The sequence below is a fragment of the Panthera leo genome, chromosome A1 (assembly GCF_018350215.1).
Source record: "Panthera leo isolate Ple1 chromosome A1, P.leo_Ple1_pat1.1, whole genome shotgun sequence".
NCBI lineage: Eukaryota > Metazoa > Chordata > Mammalia > Carnivora > Felidae > Panthera > Panthera leo.
In genome coordinates, this window is record NC_056679.1 from 207,651,777 (window position 1) to 207,670,880 (window position 19,104).

Here is a 19,104-nt window from a genome sequence, read left to right on the forward strand (position 1 = left end):
CAGAGCAGGCGAGCTGAGCTGAGAAAGCTGGAAACACAAATAAAGACTGGTGGAGAGAGAAAGAGGTACATGCACGTCTGATCTAAATAAAAGAGGCTGGAAGTGTGTTTTCTTCACCAGAGTCTCCTCTGAGAACAGAGTGTGTTGTAAATGGAAGGCACACAGTCTGTTGTCGTTGGATCAGATAATGAGACTTCACTAGGGAAGTGAGCTGTGCCAAAAGCCTGGAATTAAATGCCTAGGATTTCCTGGAGAGCCTGGAGTGGGGGTGTGGTTCTGTCTGGGAATCAGGGGCTCTAGCTGGGCCTGAACCTTCCTATGGTGTGGACCACCCACTCAGTCCAGTTGTGTCACGTTTAGCAAGTAAGATAGAGTGAGGGGGACACAGACTACAAATGAGAAGTCCTAATTCCCGTCTTTCAGCTCCAGATTATGGGGGATTATCAACAAACTATGAATTTCAAGAAGTCAGAAAAGTAGCATCTTCTCATGTAGCGTGAACCTAAAAGAAACAGACCCAGACCCAAAGAATATCAGAGAACTGAGCTATTATCAGAACAAAATCTCCTTTTTATTTCTAAATATCTTTTCACGGAGTTTTAAAGGAAATAGAAAAATTCTATGGGTATTTCTTGAAAACATCATTTTCATGAATCGATGGAAAGGAACTGTGTGAATAATCACTCAGAGCATATGCCTGTGCTTTGTGTTACGAAGGGAGTATAGCAAATAAACCCAGAATGAGGAAAATGTAAAGCTTTGTAAAATACAGGTGAAAGCAACACAATTTTTTTTAATGTTTATTTATTTTTGAGAGAGGGAGACAGAGAGAGAGACAGCACGAGCAGGGAAGGGACAGAGAGAGGAAACACAGAATCCAAACCAGGCTCCAGGCTCTGAGCTGTCAGCACAGAGCCCAACACGGCTCAAGAAGTCGGTCGGACGCTTAACTGACTGAACCCCTCAGGCACCCCAACAAATGTTATAAACCAATAGACTCGCTCACGCTTGACTGTCAAGCTAGTTCAAAATAATATACAAAGTATTTATAAACATTCTGCAAGTGTTCTTCTTGACGAGATTTACAAAGTTGGTATTTTGAAAAACCCCTTCATTGGGAGATGAGCTAAATAACAAATACCATTTCTTCATCCATAAACAGAATTTCTTTACTTAGCATACTGTCTTGCAGCAAAGAGTTGCTCCGTGAATGCAGCTGAAGGACATCACAACTTGTTCTAACCTAGTGGCCAACACTGGGCTAGTCTGCCCCGTCTCCACATGGCAAGACGCAGAAGGAATTTCTCTGGCAATGGCCACGTAGAGTGTCTATACCACGAAGTTCTGCCAGATTAGATCCTCTCACAAGTGCCTCGACGACCAGTGCACTGACCAGGAAATCAGGGTCATGGTGTGGCTGATTACAATGAGCAATGAAGACCAGGATAGTCAAGACTAAGGAAACCATTACTCCTCACCAATTCCAAGTGATGGAGTGAACGCCTCACCAATTCCAGGTAATTGTCAAAGAAAAGAAGACTTGTTACACTTTTCTCCAAAGCACCAATTAACCTTGGTTTTTTTATCTGTTTTTTTTTTTTTTCTTTACCATTCTTTCCACTTCTTACCTTCACTCTGGTAAGTTTTCAAGGACAGCAATGCCAAGAGGAATATTGTCTGAAAGGCTGAAAAGAGAGCCATAGGTTCTGGTTTTCTGAAAAAGATAAATTATACACAAGGAAAATTTTATTCAATTTTCGCTCTGGGCAGGTTTCTTTGACCCAATTGTGGTAGACGATGGTATTAAGGGCTCCCACTCTCCTCTCCTCCCTACGTCCATGCCCCTTGTCAGGTGAGTCTGGAGTTCCCCCTGCCCCGCAAAATAAGAGTGTAGTTCCCTACTCCGTGTGACTTGCCCTGACCCATAATAAAACAGAAGCGGTGGGGTGCCAGCTTGGAGCCTAGACCTCAAAATGCCTTGTGTAATTTTGCTTGCTCTTCTGTGTTTCTTTGGCACGAAAAGAGCATTTCTGGGCTCCCCTCCTGGACCCAGGAGGAGAAGGAGCAACACGGGAGGCAGAACTGAGTCACCCCGGCTGCTCCCCCAGGGGCCAGCCGAGCTCAGCCAGCAGCCGGCCAACAGCAGCCGATCCCTGGGGCAGGAGCAATGACTGTTCACAGTGAGCGTGCCACTGAGGCTGTGTGCCAATAGACAAGTGACCTACCAATTTCTTCAGGCCAAGCGAAGGTTGGTAAAGAAGGGTCAAGCAAAGAAACAAAGTTAAATCTTAAAAAAAAAAAAAAAAAAAAAAAAAAAAAAAAAAAGGACCATGGTCAGAGAAGAGCTGTATTTGAATTGATTACTTACAGAGGAGTCATCTCCCTCATTAAAATTTCACCGAGGAAAAACAAGCACATTCCACCTAGAGAGATAGGCAGTGTCTCATTGTTCAAAATAGCTTCCGGCTTTCCTTGCTTTAGAGGAGGCCTGTAAACGGCAGGTCAAAGAACTGCACTGATTCATCGGGTCCTTTGACCACAGGCCAATCTGAGGGCACAAAGAATGGACCTCGGTGACCTCAAGAAGGCTAACATGTTCTTAATTTATAATAAGAGTGTTAGTCCACGGAAGCCTTGAGTTTCACTTTTTTACTTCAAAGTCTGACTCATCCCAGAGAGAGGCAATTAAACAGTTCAGAGCCCATTTTGCCTCTGTCTAGCCACCTGGACTTCATCAAAAGCCAGAAAATCAGCGAACCACATCACCCGTTTTCACTACCTCCAACTAAATGGGAACAGCAGTGAAGACAGAAGAAGAATACACCAAACCATTCCATTCTTCTAGGGTAGTCAAATCTGCTTACACATGAGCCCGCGTGCAAACACAAGCAAAAGTCTGCAAACGACGGCTTTTAGTCATAGTCCTTCTACTTTTGGCAGACGGGTCATTCGTCCCCCTCTAACATCCCTACTTACAACTTCAAACAGGTTCCTGTTTCAATTAAATATCAAAGCCAGGGAGAAAACCAAATTCAAGAGAAAATCGTTTCTGCTCAGAGCCAAAGGCAAGGCAAAGGAAAATGCTGGCACGAAGCCTCTGGCGCTCAGTGTGCAACTGAAGCATCCTTCCAGTCCTAGGCTACGGGTACAGGATCTTCCCGTCCTAACACCGACATCACCTGAGGAACGCAGGGTGCCATGCTGTGAGGAAATCTCATCCCGTAAATCGAAGACCAGATGATTCAGGGAGTGAGGTAGGCTGCCTGATGTTCTCTGTACGAAAGGGCTCTTTGAAGTGTTTTTAAAATTTTGGAGTTCTGGTAAGTCAAACAGTTCACATGTTCCCAAATGTCAACAAATTATAGAGACAGAGAAACTTAAAACTAAAAGTTAGAAGCCACCTACCCATTGAAGGTAACCAGAAATTAAAGAATGAAGTTTTCATGTAACAAAGCCCAAAAAATGAGCATTTACAAAGGACTTGTTTCTATGGTCTGATGATCACAGGAAAGTCTTTGAGAAGCACCAGGACGGTCCCGTCTGGAAGTCCCGCCCTCCCCCACCGTCTCACACATGGCAGGTTGTGAATCCAAGGAGGCTGGCTTCAGCGGCCATTCAGATCTACGGTTTTTCCTTTCATCTGTTCTGACGTGCACCGTTTTAGACGTGCTGGACAGGTGGCAACTGGGACACAGCGGTCACTGCCTGCACCTGGGCGAAGTGCTTATTTCCCGTGGTGTGACTGGACAGCCCCCATCCCAACACTTCAGGCCCAAGACCACGCCAGGACCACTTGCAGAGGGATTATGGGTCCTGGCTGTCGTCTGAATACTCTGGCAAAATCAGTAAAGTTCACCAAAACTTGCAGAGTGAGAGTCAGCAGCTGGAAGAACATCCCAGAGACACCGGTGTCAGCCTTTGGGAAACGCTGCACGAACAGTTTTTCCCGACGCCTGATGCCGTGCGAAGGACATAGACACCCAGGGCTCTGAGTCAGCTGCTCCCAGGCCCCAGGTGACCCTGAACAGCCCATGTGGCCCCCACCCCTCCTCCTCTGTAAACCTGCCTCCAAAGACCCTGTGCCTACTCCGAGGGCACCAGCTCTTGGCTGGTGAGCTCCCCCACAACCACAGGGAAGAACCTGGAGGTGAGGGGGTGAGTGGCACCCAGACGCTGAGGTGGGAGAGTGCTGGGCTCACTCAAGGAACAGCAGGAGCTCCTGCTGCAGTGAGAGGTGAGAAGCAGGAGGGGAAAACAGAGGGTCCACAGAGGGAGAGCAGACAGGGAAGCATTTTCCCAACTGTGGCTTCTACCCTGAGCCAGGTGAGAGCCACTGGGGAGTTTCGGGACAGGAATAGCCTATCTTACTCACCAGAACAGGAAGAGACTGGTGAGGACAGGAGGGGGCAGGAGTGGTGGGAGGGACAGCAGTTAGGAGGGTCTGCAGTAGTCCAGGGACAATGGCACTGGCTCAGGCCACGGTCACGGCAGTGGAGGTGGGAACAGCGGTGGAACTCAGGAGAGATCTGACAGACAGAGCTGGCAGGATGTGACAGGGGCTGACAAAGTCAGACATCACGGGTGGCCCCCAAAATGGCCTGAGCTCTTGGCAGAAGGGAGGCTGCTATCAACAGAGAAGAGACGAACAGATGTAGTGGGCTCTATCAAGGGCTCGGTTTGCAGCTTGCTACATTGGAGACGCTTATGTGACAGCCACGTGAGCTGGCTGGACACACAAAGTGGGGTCCAGGGGAGGGGTCCGGGCAGGGGTAGAAATCATCCTCGGTGCATGCATGTGGTACTTAAGCCACAGGACTGGATGATCGCCTGCAGACTCCATACAGACAGAGAAGAGAGGTCAGCACATGAGCTCTGGGGTGCCCCGTGCCCTAGACTGGACCCCTGATGCAGATCAACGACACTGCAGGATTAGGCCAGGCCTTCCTACGGCACCTGGAGGATAAGGGCTGAGTGTGAGTTGGGCCGGCGAGCCCCTTCCGCGGCAGTCAGTGCTCCGCCTGTTCTCCTAAGGACTGCTGTTCCGGAAAAGCCCGCCGTGCCCTCTGGTTCTTCCATCAGGCTTTCTCTTGCCATGTCCGTGGGGAGTATTGCCACTTACAGTGTCCAGTAAGAAAAGGAAGTCAGGAAGAATTTGGAAAGGCAAAACCTCTTTCCTGCCTCACCCACACTACTTAGTTCTTTGCCCAAATCTGTTCTTTATTTCTATTTTTCAGATCTCCATCATTCCCAGCCAGACTATGTGCTGCCTGAGGACAGGCCTGGACCTGAGTCCCCACTGTCTATCATAGTCCCAGGACGTGGTTGTTACCCAGTAAATATCCAGTAAATGAATAAACGTTTGTACTAATTTTCTCACATTCTTTCTTCTTTGCTTTCAATTTTATTTTATTAAGGAGATTCTTTTTCAGGCCCTTCTACTTCTCCTGTTGCCAAATTCATAGTCTAATTCATAGTCTAATTCATAGTCATAATTCATTGCCTAATTCATAGTCTTTCATTGACATTTCTTCTCTGGGGAGACAAAGGGAGAAACGAAAAGAAAAATTACCCACTCATTTTGTAGAACTTCTCATTCAAATCTTGTCTCTGTGCAAAACGAAGATGCCTTTGAACGTCCCTCAGTACAAACACTACAGGCACAGCTTTTGCAAAGGGTGTGAGTCTGCCCTTCTTCTCTAGGACTTCTTGTACCGTCATTACTAAAATATTTATTCCTGGGACGTTTCCTCACCATAAATAATCCCCATGAGAAGCAACATGACCAGTCATTTGCTTCCCAAGAACGGGGGTGTGTTGCCAAACTCTTCAGAACTGGCTGGGTGCCCAGTGATGTCATATGCAAATTCTATTTTAAAGAAAGAAGCTGTTCATCCAGGAAGTGTGCTTGGGTGTGTGCTCCCTGTGAAAGAGTTCTGTGCGGCAGCACCAAGAGTTGCATGGCATGTTCCCCACATTTCCCAAGTTCATCTACTTTGTTCTTTTCTATGAGCACTGCATGTTTTTGGGAGCCCTTTTGAAAGGGCCTCCACCATTATAGCACAGGATGCATTACTTGTAAGGTTTCACTGCAATTCCACCCCCCTTTCCTCCTAAAGTATCCACCACCCAGGGGCACCTGGGTGGCTCAGTCGGTTAAGCGTTGGACTTTTGGCTCAGGTCATGATCTCACAGTTCATGGGCTCGAGCCCCGCGTTGGACTCTGTGCTGACAGCTCGGAGCCTGGAGCCTGATTCGGATTCTGTGTCTCCCTCTCTGCCCCTCCCATGCTCGCACTCTGTCTCTTTCAAAAATAAATAAACATTAAAAAAATTAATTAAATAAAATAAAGTATCCACCACCTGGAGGTGGTGCCCAAAGAAAGGTTTAAGCACTCCTTGTCCTCTCTTTAAACCTGCCCGGTTAAGTGCTTCTACTAGTTTTGTAAGATCATCCCTTATTTATGGGACTGAATTGGCTTATGCCCAATCACTTTTCTTTTTTTTTTCTTTTCAAAATCTTTCTCATGTTTATTTATTTTTGAGAGAGAGAGAGAGAGAGAGAGAGAGGGAGAGAGAGAGAGAGAGGCAGAGCATGAGCAGGGGAGGGGCAGAGAGAGAGAAAGGGAGACACAGAATCAGAAGCAGGCTCCAGGCTCCGAGCTGTCAGTACAGAGCCCAGTGTGGGGCTTGAACTCACAAACTGCAAGATCATGACCTGAGCCAAAGTCAGACGCTTAACCGACTGAGCCACCCAGGTGCCCCTTGCCTTTCTTTTTTAAATCAACATTCAGTTAAAGATTCTTGGAACTTGTGACTGATTAAAGCTGGATCTTTGAGTGGTAAGTGAAGACAAAGAAAGGAATAGAAAACCTAGATCCAAGGAGTATTCTGGACCTAAAGAAGATGTAGGAATTTAGTACATGCTAACGATATATTTTAAATCACTGGAGACAAGACAGATTATTCCGCAGAATCATACTGGAACAATAACCTAGACCTTTGTGGGAAAAGGAAGCTGTAATAGTCAAGTGCATGGGCTCTGACATAAGACTGCTGAGGGTCCAATCATTGCTCTGGCACTTAATAACTATATCACTGTGGACATGTTACTTAAATTAAACCCATTAAGTAACTGGGTGGCTCAGTCAGTTAAGCATCCGACTTCAGCTCAGGTCATGATCTCATGGTTCATGAGTTCGAACCCCGCGTCCAACTCTGCACTCACAGCCTGGAGTCTAGAGCCTGCTTTGATTTTGTCTCCCTTTCTCAATGCCCCTCCCTTGCTTGTGTGCTCTCTCTCAAAAATAAATATTAAAAAAAAGAAACCAATCAAAAACAGATAAGCTACCCTGTAAAAAAACTGATAGATGATATAAATATGTAATTCACAAAAAAACGAAATACCAATAGCCAAAAGAGAATAAAGAAAAACAGGACAATATCATTATTAATTAAATACATGCAAATTAAAAAAGTAATTGTATATGTCTGTATGTGGGTCTGCGTGGTATCCAACTGGCAAACCCTAAAAAGGTCTTAATACCTAGCATTGATAAGAGTTTGAAGAAGCAGGCTTGTTACTCACTGATGGTCAAACAGCACAACTTTGCCAAGGTCATTTTGAAAATACCTATTAAAATTCCAGGGTGCATTCCCTTTGATCCAGAAATTCTATTTCTGGAATTTTGTCCTCTAAATAGTATGCTTGTATATGTGTGTCTGTATACAAAACTGATGTATTTTAAAGAGGGTTCATTGTGGTATTGTTAATATTTAGGAAAAATGAAAACGTGAAATGTTTTCCGTGAAGTGTCCAAATGTCCGTGAAAAAGCATCAGAAAATTCCATCGTGGTGCATTTCCACAAAGGAGTACTATGAAACTGTGAAAAGGATAAGATAGATCTATGTGCTGCCATGGAAGAATATCCAAAAAATACTGAGTGAAAAAGCCCATTTCAGAATAGCGTGTGCGCACAAACACCTCTGGAAGACGGGTGTGCGAGTGTGCAACCGTGCCACTCTGTGCTCCCTTTATTTTTAAAAATTTTTTTTTGACGTTTATTTATTTTTGAGACAGAGAGAGACAGAGCATGAAGGGGGGAGGGGCAGAGAGAGAAGGAGACACAGAATCGGAAGCAGGTTCCAGGCTCTGAGCCATCAGCCCAGAGCCTGACACGGGGCTCGAACTCACAGACCGCGAGATCATGACCTGAGCTGAAGTCGGACGCTTAACCGACTGCACCACCCAGGCGCCCCTCTGTGCTCCCTTTAGAAGGCTCTGCCTCAGGACCGTAGCTGACTGACAGCCTCCACTGCTGCCCCTTTCCATCCACTGCACATTCAAACCCCAGCCCACAGTCCCCGCAGGCTGCTCCCAGCAGATGATCGGGCCAAACTTTTTCTGCTCAACAGGGGACTCCTCCAATAGGCAACATTTGATCTACGTCTCCCCACTGGCCTGGGCAAAACATTCTCAGAACTGCATTGTAGGTGTAAGCCCTTCCCTCTCAATCTTCCTTCTTCCCTGTCACCTTGCATGGGATTTGCAGGCTTTCTCTGCCTCTTCCCGCTCCCTTGTCCCTTTATCCCTCACCAGAGCATTTCCCCCAAATCTCTTCCACATCCATTTCTGCCTTGCTGTCTTCTACTTCAAGGATCCAAACTGGCCCCCAAAGACACACCCAACTAGTAACACTTACAGATTTAGAGCTGGGATGGAGTAAAGGAGGTGAGCAGGATGGAAATTATGGTCAAATCTCTCAAGTTATGTAATTCTGCAACATAAAGCATTCTTTACAACATGTGTGCGTTTTACACATATTTACATATGCAAGTAGTGGCAATTCCATTACTTTCAGATTTGAACCATATATCCTAACAGGGTTAAACCAGTTGACAATAGTTTTTGATTCAAATCCAAACCATACTTGTCAAATAGACCTAAAAAAAGGTGGTGGCTGTTGTTGTTGTTTTTAAGTTTATTTATCTTGAGAGAGAGACAAGGAGAGAAAGAGAGTGCGAGCAGGGGTGGGGCAGAGAGAGATGGAGAAAGAGAATCCCAAGCAGGTTCTGTGCTGTTAGCGCAGAGCCCAACAAGGGGCTTAATCCCAAGAACTGTGAGATCATGACCCAAGCCAACAGTCATATGCTTAACTGACTGAGCCACCCAGGGGCCCCAAAAAAGATTGGTATTTTTTAAGTACTGGATCAGCCTACAAGCGTGTCGTGTGTTTCTGTACAAAAACGTGATCTCTCAGGTCCTGAGAGAATATAGGGGCTTTAAAAATGCATTTTCAATTACAGAAAGTAATCAATGTCCTGGGTAGAAAAACATACTGCCATTCCCTTCTGACAGACCAGCATACTAAGGAATGTGAAGTGACCTTGCTCAAAGCCCCCCATTGGACAGATGGAGAACAGAAAGAGGTGACCAAGAGATCACATGACATATGAAAACTTTACTCACATGACAGCATAGCTTCTGTTGACGTACAACATCTACTGTTCTCACACAGTAGGAGCTAATTCCATGTTTTCCAAGGGTTCTTTTTATCTTACATTTTTCCAAGTGTTACTTACATCTTACATTTTTCTATTTGGTAAGACACTTGAAATTATGGCTTTTTAGTTGACTTTAGATTTCATACTCAGACTGGATGTATTTTATGTGGCTATCTTCATCTTAAGACAACGGTTTTATTTATTTATTTTTTTTAATTTTTTTTCAACTTTTTAATTTTATTTTTGGGACAGAGAGAGACAGAGCATGAACGGGGGAGGGGCAGAGAGAGAGGGAGACACAGAATCGGAAACAGGCTCCAGGCTCCGAGCCATCAGCCCAGAGCCTGACGCGGGGCTCGAACTCACAGACCGCGAGATCGTGACCTGGCTGAAGTCGGACGCTTAACTGACTGCGCCACCCAGGCGCCCCAAGACAACGGTTTTAAATGATCCAGAGAGTTGATTGCCTCAGTGATTTCAGATCTAAGACTAGAACTTGGTATTATATTTTGTGCCCTATTAACCCTCTGTCCTTAAAAAAAAGAAGAAGAAAGGAAGGAAAGGAGGGAGGGAAGAAACAACACAACAATAATTTAGTTCAAGTTCTCTTACGTGCAAGTTCTCTAGCATATAATATTAAAAGAAAGCAATTTACAAGTCCTGTCAACTACATTTAATCCAATAGGAAATACTATCACCAGCAGTATGATTTTAAATACCAGTGAAAGATTATATACTCAAAGCGTGGATGAAGACCCGTAGCACTGACATCACCGAAGAGACTAGAAATGTAAAATCAGCCACACATTAGAGCTACCGAATAAAAATTTGTATTTAAAAAAGAATCCCTAGCGGATGTCACATGCACACCCAAGTTGGAGAAATACTACCATATTCAATAGCTGTTACATATTTTTGTCTCCCAGGATACTACTGATACAGAAAGGAAACATTTACTGGTTCCTTCTACGATGAGGTGCACTGCAGAGGCCATACTAGGATATGAAAGTAAATGTGAAAATGATCCTAGCCAGCACGAAGTGGACCCCAGCTCCCTGCCAGGTGCTGTGCTATGTGATCTGCATGAGTTTATTAACTGAATCTTCACAAGAGTCTTATGAAAGAAATTCAGTTATCATCCACTTACACAGGTGAGGAAACAAAAGCTCAGAAGGTTAAAAGTTAACTTTGACACAGGGCGACATTGTTCTTCCAGAACTTGGAAGTCCAGGTGAGTCAGTCCCCAGATCACAGTGCTTTTCCAAACACACTGCTTCCTCCAGAGTTGGAGCTCAGACCAGAATGGACATTAAGGCATAAAGAATTACTAACAATTATAAACCCTTAGAAACCCAAGAAAATCCAAAGAGAAATTCCAACAGGATTTTTTTTTTTTTTTTTTTTTTTTTTTTTTAGCTTGGCAAGCTATTTGTAAAGTTTACACAAAAGAGAAAATCACATGGGGTGCCTGGGTGGCTCAGTCGGTTAAGCGTCCGACTTCGGCTCAGGTCATGATCTCACAGCTTGTGGGTTCGAGCCCCGCGTCGAGCCCCGTGTTGGGCTCTGTGCTGACAGCTCAGAGCCTGGAACCTGCTTCAGATTCTGTGTCTCCCTCTCTCTCTGCCCCTCCCCTGCTCATGCTCTGACATTCTCCCTCAAAAATAAATAAACATTAAAAAAAATTTTTTTTAAAGAGAAAATGACAAGAATCATTTTTAGAAGAATTTTTTTTTCGAAAAAAAGACTAATACTAACAACTAGATATAAAAATATAAAAAGCTGGAGCATTTAGCACAGGGTGGTGGTGCTGGCATAAGAAGAAACAAAAAAGATCAATAAAACAGAATAGAGTCCTGGAATAGACTCTTAAATGAATAGGAATTTATTTTACTATAAAGACAGAATTTCACATGAGTTGGAGACAGATACTTAAATAAATGGTGTAAGGTGAATTGCCTAAAACATCAGAAAGTAATTAAGCTCCATCCTTACCTTTCAATTCATGCAAAAATCTGATATTTTAGGGGTGCCTGGGTGGCTCGGTCGGTTAAGCGTCCGACTTCAGCTCAGGTCATGATCTCATAGTTCGTGGGTTCGGGCCCCGCGTCAGGCTCTGTGCTGACAGCTTGGAGCCTGTTTCGGATTCTGTGTCTCCCTCTCTCTCTGCCCCTCCCCTGTTCATGCTCTGTCTCTCTCTGTCTCAAAAATAAATAAACGTTAAAAAAAATTTTTTTTAATCTGATATTTTAAAGAGCTAAATGTGAATGTCAAAATAATGGGAACGTTAAAAGAAAATAAGATAATTTGAAAAATAATTTTTAGGTGAAAAAGATCTTCTGAAGCCAGCTGAAGCACAAAAATCACAAATCAGCTGCACCAATATTTAAAACTTCTGTGTAGGGGCACCCGGGTGGCTCAGTCAGTTAAGCGACCGGCTTCAGCTCAGGGTCATGATCTCATGGTTCGTGAGTTCGAGCCCCACATTGGGCTCCGTGCTGACAGCTCAGAGCCTGGAGCCTGCTTCCAATTCTGTGTCTCCCCCTCTCTCTGCACCTCCCCTGCTCATGCTGTGTCTCTGTCTCTCAAAAAATAAATAAATGTTAAAAAAAATTTTTTAAAAACTTCTGTGTAGCAAAAGATAGTTAAAAACAAAAGCATTATGAATGGATAAATAAAAGCGGTGTATGCATACAACGGAATATTATCTATTCTTAAAAAGGAAAAAAAAATCTGTTACTTGCTACAACATGGATGGTCTTGGGGACATTTTGCTAAGTGAATTAAGTCAGTCACGAAAAGACAAATGCTATACGATTCCTCCAATCCCTGTGAGGTGCCTGGAGTAGTCGAATTCATAGGGACAGAAAGTAGAATGCTGCTTACAGGGGGCTGGGGTCGGGAGAAGTGGGAGTTACTGTTTAATGGGCATAGAGTGTCAGTTTTGCAAGGTGGAAAGAATTCCAAAGATGAACAGTGCCAATGGGTGCACAACAATAAGGGTGTACTTAGTAACACTGACCTGTACACTTAAAAATGATTAAAATGGTAAATTTTATATTATGTATTTTACGACCAAAAGATTGGGGGTGGGGAAAGAATCACACTAGAAGAAATATTGAAATAATTTACAACAGACAAAGGGTTAAGATCCTGAATAGGTATAGAGCTTCTGAGATTCATAGGAATAGGAAAAAGCAACTCAATAGAAAAATGAGAGGGGCGCCTGGGTGGCTCAGTCAGTTAAGCATCTGAGTTTGGCTCAGGTCATGATCTCACGGTTTGTGAGTTTGAGCCCCATGTCGGGCTCTGTGCTGACAGCTCAGAGCCTGGAGCCTGCTTCGGATTCTGTGTCTCCCTTTCTCTCTGCCTCTCCCATGCTCACGCTCTGTCTCTCTCTCTCTCAAAAAAATAAACATTTAAAAAAATAGAAGAAAAATGAGCAAAGGACATGAACAGAAGACACACATGACCATAAATATTAAGAGAAATTAAATTGCAGTAGTAATAAGCAAAATACAAATTAAAATGCCATATTCATTCATTTACCAGATTTGCAAATTTAAATGGAAAAAAAAAAAAAAGATAATGGCTGATGTTAGGAAGGATGAGGGAAGCAGATTCTCATGCACTGAATTTAAATCAGTACCTGGGGTGGGACGCAGTGCTATGATTTGAAGAACTGTATCAAGTGAAAATAATGGACAAACCCTTGGACCCTAGAACTCTATTTCACAGAAATATTCAGGCTTACACACAAAGATGAGTGCAGTCTTTCCTAAAGTACTGCTGCTAATGTTGAATAATTTGAAATCATCCAAATATCCATCAAGAAGGGAACAAATGGATAAATTATGTTTCTAATTTAGAATAACATGTAGTCTTTAACAAAAGGTTTGTACTGACATGGAAAGATCCCTACGACCTGGATAATGAAAAAGTAAGCTACACAATATATAGTAAGATCTCATTTACATACATTAAGACATATGTATGTGTACTTATTATGCAAATGCACAGAAAAGAAAACAAAATCATGGAATGGTATTTACCAAATGTCACCATCCCTCTTCTGAGAATAAGAGTGATCATGGTAGTTCCCAATTTCATTCCATAACTTCTCTATTTTTTTAAATTTTGTTTAATTTTTAATGTTTATTTATTTTTGAGAGGAAGAGGGACCGAGCATGAGTGGAGGAGGGGCAGAGAGAGAGGGAGACACAGAATCCGAAGCAGGCTCCAGGCTCCCAGCTGTCAGCACAGAGCTGGACACGGGGCTCGAACCCAAGAACCACAAGATCATGACCTGAGCTGAAGTCAGATGCTTAACCGACTGAGCCACCCAGGCGCCCCTACACTTCTCTATTTTTTTGAATAAGAATATAGTCAGTTATTACTTGAATTGCTTTTAAAACATAAAAATGAAATTCAGACAACCTGGAATATATAAATGTTGAAAAGCCAGTACAGTTGATGCTTGAACAATGCCAGTTTAAACTGCATGGGTCCACATACACACAGATTTTTTTCAATAAATACAGTACAGAACTGTAAATGTAGTTTCACTTCCTTATGATGTTCTTAAGAACATCTCCCTTTCTCTAACCTACTTCATTGTAAAAACATAGTATATATAACGTGCACAATGTGTTAATCAACTGTTTGTGTTATCTGGTCAACAGTAGGCTATTGGCAGTTAAGTTTTGGGGGACACAAAAGTTCTATGTGGATTTTTAGGCACCCCTACCGCCCGCGCTGTTCAAGGGCCAACTGCAGAACTAAAATGAGAAGGGAAGGAAGGCTGTGAATCCAATAACACAGCTGTTGGGAAAGAAACTCACTTTATGTAGCTACAAAGAAGCCTGCTTGGAGGGAAGGATATTTCTCACAATATTCTATTTGTTTGATTTTTCCACATTTTACTTTTTTTTTTTAAATCAAGGAGGACTTCCTTTTCCAGGGAAAAGAGGGCCAAGTCTCCCTGTTCCTGTAATTGAGCAAGATGACACTCAGGAAGATTTCCTTCTACCCGAGCCAACAGTGCCCCAGCCCAGTTCCCACAGGAAAACATACTCCTTCCTCTTGTGGAAGGATATTACCACTGATTTCTCTTTCAAAGCCATAGTTTTCCTGACTCGGTTCCTTTTCTAAGACAAAAGCGCTGTAAGAATCATCAGAGACTCTGGCACACCTACATGTGCATCTCTGTAGGTGTTCCTGGCCCTTCAGGTTAAAGAAAGGGGTAGACGGAGAGACCCAGTGCGTAAATACTTTCCCCAATGTGGCCTGAGTGGGACACTGTCAAGGTGACCTTTGATACAAAAGGCTCAGACATATTTGCTGGGACAACATGAGGCAGAAGCAGGACCAAGATGTAAGTCACAAGGAGGCAAGTTACAGCTGAGAATTAACTTTGTCTGGCAATGAAATATTAGGTGGTGAGCTCCCCGGCACTATTAGCTTCTAACAGTACTGAATGCTACCAGGGCAGATACGAATTGAGCACAACCTGAAGATTCTAAACAGGCAGCTGAAGTTGGAGTCCAGTGCTTTTAATAAGCTCCAAGGATTGGGGCCCTTCAGCCTCCAGGGTGCATTTTAAAGCAGCCCAGGAGGGAGACAAAGTAGGACAGTAATGAAGCACCACCCCCAGAACCACTCCAAAAAGAGTCCTAGAGTTTGAGGCACAGCATAGTGGTTATAAGGAGACTCCAAGCCAATTCCTGACTCTCACCTGTTAGCTGTGTGACCACAGACAAGTTACAGAACTTCTCTGGGCCTTGGTTTCCTCACTGATAAAACGAGAATGACAGAGCTATTCCCTCCCTCACTGGCAAAGCTTAAATGAGCTGGCATATGTAAAGTACTCAGAACAGTGCCTGGTCCATCGTATGAACCATTATTATTTTGCAGAGGAGGAAACTGAGGCTGAGGCGATGATTAACTTTACCCCAGTCCCAATGTCAGCTTTAGACTTGGGCATAACACCCAAAGCTTCTTTCCTTCCTGTTCAAATCAAATATTCCATCTTTATTTCTATGGGATCTTCTACATGGACCCCCGCTTTTACTCCTCTGGAGTTGGAGCATAAGCTCAGTCACAAAGAGTCTTGGAGCCTGTCGGTTACCAAGTGGCCTTTCTCAGTGGCACCTCAGTGGCACTCAGTGGCGCGCCTCTCACCACAGGCAGGCAGGCAGGATGCATGCGTGCATGGCTAGGCTGATGAAAGACAGGCCAAGGACCATCAAGAAAGGGCTCATGGTGTCAGGGCCAAAGCCCTGGGCTACGGGATTTCGGAGTCACCGCAGCCAGTTTTCCGGTCTTGGACAAGTTACTGAACCCCTCCATGCGGGGTGGGGAGGGGGGGGGCGTTTGCGTTTGCAAGTTTCCCGCCGCTCAACCGGCCAGCTCCGCGCCCCCTCCATTCGAGTGGAGGATAGGTGTCCGTCCCGCGCTCCCGCACCACCGCACCCCCGGGATGTCCTCGCTGCACACCGGGGTGAGCACCGCCCACTTCCAGGTGTAAACAGAGGCCAGCAGGAGGGACACCACCGACAACTCCGAGTGGAGGGAACTTTGGCGGGGGGGGGGGGGGGTGTTGGGGAATACAATTAACTTCCGTGGTGATGTGTTGGGAGAGAAGCAAAGGTGGATTAAGTGGGAATTTTAATTCAACACACATTCCCGACTACTGAGAAAGAAGCGACGGGACTGTGAACTTCCAAGCAGGGAAGGAAACGCCGCGACGGACCCAGCATTGTGCGCTCTGGAAAGAATTACTCTTTACAAGTTACGCACCAGACAGGCGGGCCAGAGGCGGGGAGCCCTCAAAGCACCGGCTCGGAGCGGGTCGAACGGTGAGCCAAAGCAAACGCCGGGCGGAGGCGGCGCGGGGCGGGTCAGGCAGGCGGCCGTGCGCCGGGCCGCGTCCAGGCGGGCAGACCCCGGGAAGGGGCTTGCAAAGCCGTCCGATCCTTCCGGACGCCACGCCGGGTCCGCTCGCGGGCAGGGCTGGCGGGGCGCGGGGAAGGCTGCCGCGGGGCGCGGAGGAGAGCGAGCGGGCGGCGGGGTGGCAGGGCGGCGGGGGTACTCACCCCGCGGGCGGGCGGACGGCTCCAGGCCGGGTCCTGGGCGGCGCGGGGCCGCGGGTGCGGACGCCGGTGTGGACGTGCAGGGGCGGCCCCGCGCCGGGGCTATGAATCAGCTGCGGGGCGAGCGCCGAGGGGCGGGAGTTACGGGAAAGCCGCGGGGGAGGGCAGAGGGCTGAGGACTTTTGCAATTTCCCGTCCTGCTGCGCACTCTTGGCACTCCTGGGACCCACAGGAATTCTCCCCCTTTTGGACCCGGGGGGGAAGCGGCCGGGACCCTGCGGGAGGCGGCCGGGACCCCGCGGAGGTGCGGCCCCGGGCCTCGGCGGGCGGGCGGGCGGGGAGCGGTGGGAAAGGAAGTGGGAGAGGCCTGGGAAGGAACAGGGGAACCCACGGCTCCGCGGGAGGCGTCGCGCGCCCGCCACTCCTGCCCCGGCCGGCGGGCCCCGCAGCGGCGGGACGCCGAGGCCTGCCGAGGGCCCCAGGACCTGGTGTGACCGCGCGAGGCCACTTGTTATCCCAAGCGAGGGGGCGGAACCCTGGGCTCCCCGGCAGAAAATCTTTGGGCAGAAGACGAGTGCTTCAGCCAAACTTCGGGCTGTGTTTCCGTTAGGCGGTCAGAGCGACGAAAAGGTGTTTGGACAGTTAGTTCTAGGACCCTGGCTCTGGTCCGGGTCTTGAAACGCGCCGAGTTTCATCTGTAGCAACAGTCCTGAAGCTTTTGTGTCACAGAAAGCTGTGTCTGCTACAACTTGCTTTTCCTCTTAAAAATGCCATCGAGTCTTAATACTGGGCCTTTGAAATACCTATGGGGCCCCTCTTTATGATGGACTATGGAGAGCCCCTATGGTCTTGAGAGCCCCTATGGTCTTTGGAGCTGTTGCGAAGATCATCCTAACACTGCCCTGTTGGGGAGGGAAGAGACAGGACCTCCAGTTGACCCTTGAGCTGCGCTTGGGCAATCTGCGCTTCTCGTCCCTTCCCCTGTCCTTGGAAAGTGGGTTCTGCTTGCCTTTTGGGCTCTTAGGGGATGCTCCATGGACATAACCTTGAGATAGTGACATAGTGTTGAGAACACCTGCAGGGTACACGTGACTAAACCTAGTTAAGATCTCTGCATAAACTTTTAAGGTTTGGCAGAGGGGTGCAGGGATCCGCTCATCTTGTTACCACTCAAGTCTCCTATATAAATTCCCTTTGCTTGTTAGAACTGTACCTAACTACAGGGTCGCTTCGGTGGCTCAGTCAAGTATCTGACTCTTCAGCTCAGCTCAGGTCTTGATCTCAGGGTTGTGAGTTCAAGCCCCACCAGTTGGGACCCACACTGGACCCTACTTAAAAAAAAAAAAAAAAAAAAAGATAGCATCTACCAACTTGAGTGGCCAGTGTCTCTCATAGGTCTCTCCCTGCCCTCCAAGTACTGGCCGGTTTCAGATTTCACCTGGGAAGCTCCCAAGAGGGTCTGGGATCCACATGCTGCTTCTGTGACCAGCTAGGACCCAGAGAAGAGAGCAGTGAGGCTCTGGGGTCTGGAGGACTCACCTGGATGACTGAGAGTTTGCAGGATTATTCGTGGGGCCTTGCTAGGCCTGTTCTGGTCGGTTTTAGGGACCCTGGAAAGTGTCATGATTGCCAAGGACTGTAGGAGGGGAAGAAACCCAAGAATGATTAAGAAGGATTGCGCATGAATCATATCTTATCTTAGAATCACTTCTTGATTGGGTGGCTCAAAATATTGTCGGAATCAGCCTAAATGTTACTTCTGTGTTTGTGCTCGGTTTTTACTCCTCCCCAGTGGCACCCCAGGGAAAGAATTTTGTTTTAGGCCCAAATACATTTACTGCCTAATAGGGCCACAAAGACCATGGTACATAGTAAATATTTGATGATAATGAAGAGAAGGTACTTTTGTCTAAATAAACATACGGTCTTTTGCCACACCTCAGTACTTCCGAGTCCATTAGTTTTGCCATCTGCATGGCTCTGGAAACTACCAATCCAGATCCCAAAGGGCTGGAAAAGCTTTCTGATTCTATATTTCAGTGAGTGAGGAAAAAAAAAAAAAAGTTAATTTCTTCTTTACAGAAACTATTCACAATCTCTTAGGAGCAGATGAGATGCCAACTTAAAAAAATACTGTGTGAACATTTCTGCAAAGTGAGTCTTATCTTACTTTGAGCTCCTATTACAAAGGAAGGAAACCAAGTTGCAAAAAATTCCAGGCTGTTGGTTCCATGCTTGGGAGTGCCTGTGAATTTCAAAGCAGGGCCCTATTAGGGGAGGGCAAGGAAAGACCAAAGAAAGAGGAAGACTATTCCAGGTTGGTAGGTAGCAGATTTTATAAGCAAAGGGGCTCACGCACTAGGCTTGTCTTGGGTGGCTACAAGACGAGTAGGTCTCCACACCCGTCAGCCAGAATCTTAAGAGTTAGAAGCCTTGCCTGGGTTCAGTCAGTGTAGAGGCCAGATGATCTCAGTAACACATTGCTCTCTTAAGGCAGTGTCCTTGAAGTGGCCTC

General features: G+C 46.1%; 1 protein-coding gene across 4 annotated transcripts in view; it reads right to left on the reverse strand.

Moving 5' to 3' along the window:
* Positions 1 to 16,865, reverse strand: part of OSMR (oncostatin M receptor) — a 54,499-nt gene extending 37,634 nt beyond the window's left edge. For 3 of the 4 annotated variants that reach the window (XM_042951674.1, XM_042951665.1, XM_042951647.1), the window contains exons 1-2: positions 16,593 to 16,865; positions 1,629 to 1,714 (exon numbers count right to left, since the gene is read on the reverse strand). In XM_042951674.1, coding sequence (XP_042807608.1) covers positions 1,629 to 1,701 — 73 coding nt within the window. In that variant the 5' untranslated portion in view covers positions 1,702 to 1,714; positions 16,593 to 16,865. Of the gene's footprint in view, positions 1 to 1,628; positions 1,715 to 5,573; positions 5,584 to 16,592 lie in introns of those variants that run through there. The other variant, XM_042951656.1, reaches the window with a different exon arrangement.
* Positions 16,866 to 19,104: the final 2,239 nt, after the last annotated feature.